This window comes from Oscarella lobularis, chromosome 16, assembly GCF_947507565.1.
Source record: "Oscarella lobularis chromosome 16, ooOscLobu1.1, whole genome shotgun sequence".
In the NCBI taxonomy this organism is placed as follows: Eukaryota; Metazoa; Porifera; class Homoscleromorpha; order Homosclerophorida; family Oscarellidae; genus Oscarella; species Oscarella lobularis.
Genome location: NC_089190.1, coordinates 948,213 through 958,282, shown reverse-complemented (window position 1 = coordinate 958,282; position 10,070 = coordinate 948,213). Strand labels below are relative to the sequence as shown.

At 45.9% G+C, this 10,070-nt stretch overlaps 1 protein-coding gene and 1 pseudogene across 5 annotated transcripts; one reads left to right on the top strand and one right to left on the bottom strand.

Moving 5' to 3' along the window:
* Window positions 1-349: 349 nt before the first annotated feature.
* Window positions 350-7,798, bottom strand: LOC136196761 (von Willebrand factor D and EGF domain-containing protein-like). 5 transcript variants are annotated; one of them, XM_065986389.1, is made up of 19 exons: window positions 7,642-7,798; window positions 6,375-7,588; window positions 6,263-6,309; window positions 6,066-6,122; window positions 5,630-6,001; window positions 5,513-5,563; window positions 5,196-5,452; window positions 5,060-5,146; window positions 4,641-5,000; window positions 4,510-4,583; window positions 4,376-4,454; window positions 4,091-4,321; window positions 3,723-3,937; window positions 3,189-3,666; window positions 2,707-3,120; window positions 2,420-2,653; window positions 2,251-2,365; window positions 1,808-2,200; window positions 350-1,750 (listed from the first exon to the last, which is right to left on the bottom strand). In XM_065986389.1, exons 3-19 carry the CDS (start codon window positions 6,297-6,299, stop codon window positions 456-458), a joined length of 4,749 nt encoding a protein of 1,582 aa, XP_065842461.1. In that variant the 5' UTR covers window positions 6,300-6,309; window positions 6,375-7,588; window positions 7,642-7,798; the 3' UTR covers window positions 350-455. The 5 variants fall into 5 exon arrangements, with proteins under 5 accessions (XP_065842461.1, XP_065842462.1, XP_065842460.1 ...); XM_065986390.1 differs by having other exon boundaries at window positions 6,263-6,306; XM_065986388.1 differs by having other exon boundaries at window positions 6,263-6,526; window positions 6,829-7,588.
* Window positions 6,636-10,066, top strand: LOC136196765 (uncharacterized; annotated as a pseudogene).
* The last annotated feature ends 4 nt before the right edge of the window (window positions 10,067-10,070 follow it).

Sequence of the window (10,070 nt, the reverse complement as noted above, 5' to 3'; positions counted from 1 at the left end):
ATGCATTTTAGATCACGAACAAATTACACCAGTGACGTCATAGTGACATCACGTACAGTAACACCGTACAGATCGAGAACATTTTAGATCACTACTTTTTCACTAGGAGAACTAGGACCGTGTCGCGTCTAGTTACCCGTTCTGACGTAGCCAGCCTCTACAGTATGTTCGAACAGTCTACTTTTCTCCGTATACGTTTTATTACAACCGTAAAGCCTCGGTTAGCGTCTTTTTTGGCTCAAACTTATCGAAAAATACTGACAAGCGAATACATCTTACCGACGGGTTTCTCATCCGCAATTTCGAGGTAGCATCAACTTTCCCCGTTGCTGGCTAACCAGACAGTTCGCAATGCACAGCAATTGTATTTGCAGAAAAATTACGAAAAAACATACAACATAAAGGCAGACAAGACAATGCGCAAAAGTACCTGCATGGAGAGACACATGCAGTGATTAGCCGCCAGCTTTTCCGCAAAGAGACAAACGGGAATGAGAGAAGAGAGACGAAAAGGCGGTTTTGCAGCAATCTCTGCTGCAGACAGGGAGATGTTTGTAAGCTTGTTCACATTTGTTATGTGACCTTTCTTCAGCATTGCAGCAGACCGTTCCGTCAACAAAGCAGCGACCTCCTTCCGCAGAGGGCAGTACTCTGTTTAGGCAAAGGCAAAAAGATGGGTTCCCTTTGCGGCACTTTTTCCGGTTGTACCGGCAGCAAGTCTGACAAACAGGAAACAAACTGTATTCGCGATTGCACGCTTGTACAGCCCCACCGCAGCAAAACGTGCATGAAGGAGCTGTAGCCTCCACGTTGCAACGTTTCCCGACAAATCCCTTGTTGCAAACGCACTGTCGGCCTTTGCGACCAGACTTGCACTCTCCGTTCCTGCAGTCAGACGATCCTTCACAGTAGTCAAATGAAATGTAGTTTCTTGTCGTTGGCGACCGCATGCCACTGTCGTCCTCAACGTAGCAGAAAACTTCGCGATTTTTAGCCGTTACTTTGCTTCCTATGTGACTATACGCAATTGATTGAACTACTTTGAGATAGTTACTTTTGGTGTTAGCGCCAGTGATTAGCAGTATCTTATCAGATTGTGTTACTTTAAAGCGAAGACGAGCAGCTAAATCGCGGTCTACGTCGATACTCTCCTCGTTTTTGTCAGCAGCGCCTTCAAGCCTGCAGCGCACACTGCGAATGATGTTGCTGTCTTTATCGTCCAGACTTGCCGTACTGGGAAATAGATGTATACGACCTCTTGTTCTGTTGTAAAGAAGAATGGAGGTAAAAGATTCGCCAATGAGACCCATTTCAGTTGTCATTTGTAAAATTGGCGGCTCTTTCGGAGACGAAAGTTCGCATTTTTCGCCTCGAAAACCGGATTTGCATTTACAGTCAGTTTCATTTTTGCCCGCGGACTCTCTTCGGACGCATATAGAGTTAGGAGGACAAGGACAATCCAAAACATGGACCGTAGGCGAGTAAACGTTGCTCCATTTGCCGCACTCATCCCGCGCAACAAAATAGAAAGTGTAAGAGGCTTTCTGTGTTTGTGGAACTATCCATGCCCATTGACGTTTTACCTCTGAACGGATTTTTGCTGAATTATTTTCATCAGTTTGGAAGAGCATTACTGAGCTGCGTTCTGGATCATAGGCTGTAATATTCAATTGGAATAGCTGACCTTTGAACCCATATAACTTTCGCCGAGAAGTAATAACAGGCTCTTCGTTATTACGACATTTATCCTCTAACGAGAGAAAGCACAGATCAGTTTCAATATTTGATTGATCGGCTTAGAGTTTACTGTCTTCTGTTTCGCAGAACTCTCCTCTGTATCCAAAGTCGCAAATGCATTTGTACTTTCCTGTGCCAAGTGCAGATCCCTCTTCCAAAATACATCTTCCGTTGGATGTGCATGGACACTCAATAATTTCAATTTTGGGCGAATACCAGTTACTTTCTTCGCCGCATATATCTACGGCTCTAAAACGAAACGGGTAGTCGTCAGTCAAGTTCGCTTTTTCTGGAACTTTCCAGTACCACAAGCCGTCAACTACATTTGTTTCAGCAATGTCAGTGTACATACGAAATGATACCGAACGGTTTTCCGGATCGATTGCAGAAAGATTCAAAAGAACTTCCGATCCTTCTGCTATTTTAAGAACAGACGGAGACACAATGACAGGTTTTTTGTTGTCTAGTTAAAGAGTAAGGTGAGTTTTCAAAAGACAATTTTAACTTACTGACCTAGCCTTTTGCTAAAATTGACGGTGCTATTTTTTGGCAGGCATTTCTGACACCAATTGGCAGGATTTTCCTCGCCGTCAGCAAAACATCGATTTTGAATAAGGCAAGAGTTTTCCTAAGTGCCAGTTGTTGGACCAATGTTTTAACATTAATCTTATAGCAATCAAACCTTTTGAAAGCAATCTCCAGCTTTAGAACATTTGAAGCAACTAGAGTCGTACATAGTGTATGTCAGCGCGTTACTGAATTTCAATCCATCAACCGTGACTCTAACTGAGAAATGCTCAGCTGGCTTCGAATTGTCATCGCCGATAGGCGGTCGAACAGCTGACGGGGGTAAATTACAAGTTACTTCAAAAATACTTTGATAAGACGAAAGGGTTTTGTACTCTTCGCCTGTTTCCTGCAAGTGAAAAAATTAATTAATGTTAATCACAACGGGTATCATTTTTGTACCTCGTTCAATACTGAGCATGAGAGTTCTTCGCTGTCAATAAATCCCTCTCCTACAACGTAAGCGGTCCGACAGGGTTTGGTTTGTCTGTCACAGAGTCCGCCGTTTGTGAAAGTCAGAAGTGTCGGAGCTTGGTCAGACTGGATGGAGCAGTCCGGTCCGGTGAATTTGGAAGTGCAACGGCAAGTGGAATTGACGCACTCACCTTGACCGCTGCAATCTCCCGGACAGACCGTAGCCGCTATCATCTGCGGAAGCTTCGGTTGGAGAAAGAAGGTTTGTTCGTTTACTTCAAGAGATCCGTCAACAGACGTGTCGTTAGGCTTCCAGTAGGAAACGTCTGAGGCCAAGCTTTCTTCACACTGCTGTAGAACCGAAGCCTGGTATGCCTTAGCGATAGACATATCGTCAGTCAACTAGACGCACGATGTGTTATAATGGCCCTAACTTAACAGGTTGCAACTTCTCTGTTATTCTTTCTTACCCGAATATCTTCAACGCAGGATTCAACGATTTCGGGAGATATCTGTTTGATTCTTCTGTCGGCAATGCACGATTGCGTCACTGGAGATCCCATGAGAACCGTACTACATTGATCTCTTGCTGCTTTTTCAGTGATTCCGTTTGGCGTGGGAAATTCCGGTATAACAGGCACAGCGTCAGGATCGAAAATGAAGTCGTAATCGTCGTCGAAATCGTCCTGGTCGGTTGGTGTGTCCTCAGCGCTGGCAACCGCGCGTTTTGTTCTGACGTCAATTCCAGTTCTAAGCCACCCATTTCCGAGGAAAGCTTTTGGCTGAACCAGCAGAGGATCATCGAACTCCGGGCAATCTAGATTTCCCGTAGGTTCGTTAGCTGTAGACGTGCATTGACAAAATTTTCCGTTTAATTGATTAGCAACGTCGTTTGCTCCTAGCGTCTGAAGAACGGCTGCGCCAAACAAATTTTCATTTTTCAAAACTCTACATAAATTAATTAAGAACGTGTTGCTGCACGTGCTTTCTATATTAGCTCTTACCTCCATGAGTTTGCAAACGCCGGTTGAACAACTGATCCGCCGTTTTTGGAATACTGCATTCCGTCGGGTCCACGCAGATCGTCATTAGGATTTCCGTTGTTGTTTCCACAGAATCCTTCCGTTTTTCCTCGATCTTCCTCGCTGAAACGAACGTAAACGCTCATTCCCCACGTGCTGACTGTAATCTTCACAGCGGCTCCAGAAGGAAGCTGAACCTGTGATAATCAAATATATAGGAGAAGAATTTAGCGAGAACTGTAAATCTACGGAAGTTCACTATTATAGCGTAAGACTGCGATAAGTCTTTAACATACGGCATATGGAGGAAACCGTAGAGGCGTTGGATAACATGCGCGGAATTGCCTCACCTTGTATTCTGTCCCTGCAGTATTCTTGTATACGCCAAAAGCTTTCGGTAGTCTTCCCGGTGTGTGTTTCCTAACTCGAGGTGGAATGTTACGAATCTTTACAGCTGGATCTCTTTGTTGCCAAAAACATTGATCAATCGACACAACATGATTTCCTTCCCTAATCGCAACACCGCAGTGGCAACTCACCGTGGTGTAAGCTCCACGGCACGTCCAAATTCTCGACTGGACCTAGGAAGATTCTCCTAGAGTAAGCTTAAAATCGTGACTGGGGTCTATTATTACTTCTATGGGACCCCAGGTCCTTCCAGGATCCTTATTGCGTGCTAGCCAAAAATCGCCTACACCATAATAATGGTAGTAGCTATATGCACAAAGTGTTGAGAGATTGAAAAATGGCATTCTCCGTATACACTCACTTTTTATCAAAGCTATTAAAGTGGGGGTCTCCTGTTCCCTCGCAGCTGGTAGAAGGAACATTTGTTGTTTTCACCTATTCGCCAAAATAGTTCATGCATGTGCAGGCAAAGCGAAAGAGGCATTATCTTACTCTAACGTGCTGTATTTGAGGCATGAGAGTCCACTCTCGAGCGATTTTCATTTCAAAAAAGTCTTGTAGAACCGGAGCTGGAGCTACCCTGATAAACTGTTCGCTCTGACCGTCTTCAACCTGGTCTCTAACTCCGGCTATCTCAAACGTTTGAGCCGTATTCCAATTGTTTTCATCAAAACGGATTCCGCACTTCGAAGTAAGAACTTCGTTTTGGGCAATAAATTTCGCGTTTCCAACAGCAACGTCGAAGTGGCAAGGCTTTTCCGTTTCGCAAACTACTGGCACTGTTGGTTTCAGATAAATTTTGTACTTGTCAACGGCGTCATTCTCGTTAATAAGCAGCGTTAGTGGGCTGACCTATATATACATAACAGGGAGATCTAATACTTCACATGCAGAAGTACTGCGGCTATTACTGAAAGTCCAGCGTAAAAAGCCGCACTATATTTGGCAGAAGACTCTCTCGCGCTGCCGACAAACTTGGCACTGACGCTGCAAACCAGCTGAAAAAAGAGAATAATTAGCAGACGTGTTTTCTGATATGCTTATTACGTTAAATCCCATTTTCACGGCCCTAAGGTCTTGAGCTTTGAATAGCTCCCGCAACGAAATTGTTGCCGGTACCGAAGTAGACATAGTTGTACTTGTTGCGACCGTTACGCCATCTTTCTGCCATACGATGTTGTATTGCGCGTTTTGAATTTCAGGCCCGTCCACTTTGCATTTGAAGATCACATCTCGTCCATTATTTATATTTGGTACCGAATCAGCTGTGACTACTGGATTTGAGAGCAACAGCGGATAAGAAGCTGAATTAGCAGAACAGAAAAATTAATTTCTAACAACGTCATAAAACCAAACCGACTTACGCTTGCAGACACCGTTCTCAACGTGCTCATTAGAAGCACAACTAACAGCATCTAGCCATCAAACATATTAACACAGTTGAAGGCTTTTTAGTTAAGGTATGCAAACTGTTGGCATACCTGTGCAATAAGCAATTGAGCACGCTATAGGAGGTGTGAGATAATACACTGTTCCAAGTTGATTGCCACAGTATCGAGCACAGACTTCAGTTGAAAACAAGCAGCATTGAATTAAATCGATGCAACCTTTTATCAGCTTAGTTTCTCCGATAGTCGTTGGTGCTGGTTCTGTCAATGTTATAGGAGAGATCGTTCCGCAGCTGCCTCTATTGGCGCACTGTCCATTTCCTTTGACGGCAAGTTTAAACTTGTTTCCGTCGTTGTCAACAAAGCGATACCAGCCGACGTTCAAATCCAAGTCGCAGATTTCGTTGCCGGGAGCAGCAGGCGTGAGTAGTCCGCGCTTGTGTCCGTTTTCAATTACTTGGATATCTATTGATAATCATTGGCGTTCTTGTCTCACAACAGATTGTGGGCTTGATCGACGCAGACTTACTTCCGCCACAAGGATCATCTTGAGGGCAAGTAAGAGGCGTAGTCCAATAAGGGAATGCTTTATTAGAAGAAAAGAATAAATTAGCTAGTTTTCGGAATGCCTTTATAGGAATCGGAGCGAACGGTAGGATTTGGCTAGAGCCGTTTCCAAATAATCTTTTCGCGCTTTGCATGCCTCCCGTAAGCATAAATTTTTACCTGTCAGGACTAAGCCTGCCAAAAAGAAAGCTTTCATTGCTCTTCTACTAAAACATACACAGTACATATAGCTATTCTCTTGTAGCCAGAAACGGCAACACAGTATTATTACTGGTGATGGCTGCCTGGAATTTAACGCCAAGGCAGATTGGTCGTCTTTGGCAGCTACTGGTATAGCTAGCCAAGCTCTTCTGAAGACAAGCGAAATGAAAACGGGTTTAACTTCCCAGTCGTTTATAGGAAGATAGGAAGGTAGTTTGCCGCCTACGCAGGACGAAGGTCATATAATTTGCGTCATTCTGATTTGCTCCCCCTTAGAGTGCGTAGGTCTCTCAGATTGGTCCCAGTGTCATGCACGCATGAATACAAAGCCTTCAGAATTAAGGCTTTGCAGCTAGATTGTTCTCTTCTTCTAAAAATAATCGTAAAGTAAGCATATTGTACTGTACAATAATAGGAGCATTTTTTTAGTCTGAAAGCCAAAGTAATGGTAATCGAAGAAGTGGGAGTTTGTTATTCGATAAGTAAGTGGGAGTTTGTTATTCAGTGAGGCCGACGGTACTTACACGAACCGCAAACGGGTACACACTTCCTAGTCGTTTACAGGAAGGTAGTCTGCCGCCTACGCAGGACAAAGGTGCATATAATTTGCGTCATTCCCCATTAGAGTGCGTAGGTCTCTCAATTGGTCCCAGTGTCATCCACGCAATGAATACATGCAAAGCCTTCAGAAGGCTTTGCAGCTAGATTGCTCTCTTCTTCTAAAAATAATCGTAAAGTGGAAGTTTGTTATTCAATGAGGCCGACGGTAACCGATGCATTGTCTCTGCATCGTCTTTGTAGCAAGCAATTGTACGTGCAGGCTGCAAGCTTTTAGAAATACGGACTCATGCATGTACAAGATTTCTGCTGTACTAATCGGCGAAGATGATTGCAGGCAACTTGGCACGCTTTTGCGGTTTGACCTTACAAATTACCGTTGCATGCGCGTCATCAAGGCTTCCGGTTCGCACAGCCCTGGCCAAACCTCTTGTGACAAGTTGTGCGTGGTAGGTAAACCTCTTGCGAGCGGTAGCATAATACGTGTAACTCAAGTGTGCATGCGCTAGGTATGTTTCAGGGCCAAAATCACTTCAATATTTTAGTCTCCGCCCAGAATTGTGTAAATAGCACCGACGCGTAACCTAGCCACTAGGCCAAGCGCTGGCTAACGGCGGCGAAGCAGATTAGTCTATAGGCCGAGGCAACCCTCTTTTGCAGAAACACCGTTTCTTCGTTACACTCGCGGATTCCAGAGGCTCGAAACGCTGAGCCGTCGACGTAAACCTGTGGGGAGAGGAAAGTAGACTACGTGCCACGCCCTTCACTTAGCTCTTGACCAGTGCGAGCTTTCTAGGAGGCACATCTCCGTCATAGCGCTTCTCTGTTTGACCTGGAAGGCAGCGTGAGGCTTTGACAGAGAGTGGCAGCGGCGTAAATGACTGAAGTCGTTTCTTCGCCGGGCGTTTCTTCTTGTTCATGACCTTCGCTATCCCGGATCGGGAGTGATCACGACTTGGTTAGATTTTTCGTCACGTTCAAGCTACAGTTTCACCGTTTTGGCGGATCGCCTATTCGGACGGCTACAGCTGTGGTAAAAATTCATGCTAATGGTGAAGGTAACACGTGAGTTGATATAGACTAACATTGGTTGAGTACGCGTCTGTGTATAGGAAGTGCGGAACTCAACGTCGTCCTCATTGCGGCTTGTCTTATTGCGCTTGCGCTTCTGAGAAACGGCTGTTGTTAGCGTAAGAACCCATAATTCCTATAGATGGATCCAGAGTCCCATTTAGTCTCTGATTATTGTCCGAGCGTCTCGTCTGTCAGTTATGTATAACACCTTTACATCTGTCCGCACGGTACATATAGTGTGGCAGTTTGCGTTCGTATTTGTAGTAGGGTCCTCCCTTGTCTAAAATATAGTGTTTACCATCTATGACGATTTTCTTCCTATGACCTCTTTTGTCTTAGTACTCTACAACTTCTAGACTACGACGGAAAGTCATGGTCCATTCAGGCCTGATTGCGCGATCCGTGCACGGGGAGCCTAACGTGGAAGTCGAAGACGTAAAAAAGGTGTGAAGGCTTCACACTTCTATGACAAAACGACAGACTGAGAGCGGCACTGAAGTGACCACCAATAGCTCAAGCGACCAAGCACGTTTTCTTCCTGAACAACCACTCATAACGAACTGACCGCGTGGCTGCCACCCTTCAAGGGGAGATAACAGCTTGGGGCTATCATTCATTGCAATTTCCAAGGAAATAGATGACAGCTCGATTGACCTATTATTACCCGGGCCGTGACGTCAACAACATACAGGGTCACGCGATTGTTCATCACGTGACATCCTATGTCCAGGAGAAAGCATGCATTGTTTGCTTCGCACCCTTGCAGCAATGGCAACGCTATTCCATCTCACATTCGGCGCCATTGCCGAACACGAAGTGAAATCGCTGCCCGGCTGGGATCAACCCCTGCCCAGTCGTCAATACTCTGCCCGTTGACGCAGCCACCAAGCACTACCGCTTTCTTCACTACTGGGTGTCGGAGAGCATGAGCAATCCGGCAACCGATCCGGTAGTACTTTGGCTCACTGGTGGCCCTGGATGCAGCTCAATGGCCGGCTACTTTTTGGAGATGGGCCCCATCCTAATGAACACAAGCACGAGCGATGTCCAACTGTTAGCTAATCCGTATACATGGAACCAAAACGCGACCTTGATCTTCCTCGAGTCACCAGCAGGCGTGGGCTTCTCGTTCTCAACAAACAAAGCCGACTACATTACAAACGACACAATGACGGCAGAGGACAACTTCCGATTCCTCGTCAATTTCTTCGCCGCTTATCCTGAGTACGCAACGAACGACTTCTATATCAGTGGCGAGTCTTACGCCGGAATCTACATTCCGACACTAGCCGAGGTTATCCGGACGAGCGAGAGCAACATCAATCTCAAGGGACTCCTCGTCGGAAACGGCTGCGTGGGAAACAAAGTTGGCGGCTGCGGCGAGGCCGAGCAATCAGTTCCCATTAAGGTAAAGTTTGTCTACGGCCACGGGCTCATCAGCGAGGGAATATTCTCCGAATTGCAAGACCGGTGCGGATTGAAGTTGAACGAAGTCGGCGTTTACTGTAAGGAGATGCTCGAGACGGTGGATGTTAAAACCAATTTCATCAACGTGTACGATATTTACGCGCCATGCATTCAGAGCGACAGCGACATATTTTGGACGGCGGCCACGGAGCACGTGCGACGGCTACGCGACCTCGGATTTACTGAGTGTGGTGCGCCCGGCGGTTTGCTCAAATATATGAACCAACCTGACGTGCGCGCTGCTATTCACGTGGAGAGCGCAGCGGAGTTGGGCGACTGGAAATTTTGTGCCAAACTCAACTACACGGGCAATGTGGATTCGCTGCTTGGTGTTTATCCCGATCTTATTGCTAAGTACCGGGTGCTGATCTACAGTGGTGACGTTGATGCGTGCGTGCCGTACACCGGGTCTGAGGAGTGGACAAGCGGATTAGGCTACGATTTTGGCGTCGGTTGGAGGCCGTGGGATGTCAATGGTCGGCCAGTGGGATATGTTACCGAGTACAAGGCAAATGGATTTACTTTTGCCACTCTACGAGGCGCCGGTCATCAGGTGCCGCTTTATAAACCAATGGAGTCCCTCGCCATGTTTCAGCGGTTTTTGGCAAATGTACCACTGTAGACTTATCCTTACATGAATGGGCACATTTAATCACTTGATAAGCGC

Excerpts from the sequence above, each read along its gene's own strand:
- LOC136196761 (XM_065986386.1), bottom strand. The coding sequence starts at position 6,329 with ATGTACTGTGTATGTTTTAGTAGAAGAGCAATGAAAGCTTTCTTTTTG. Across the intron at positions 4,322-4,375 it reads GGACCTGGGGTCCCATAGAA|GTCCAGTCGAGAATTTGGAC; the intron begins GTAATAATAGAC and ends GAATCTTCCTAG. Across the intron at positions 2,654-2,706 it reads CATGCTCAGTATTGAACGAG|GAAACAGGCGAAGAGTACAA; the intron begins GTACAAAAATGA and ends TTTCACTTGCAG.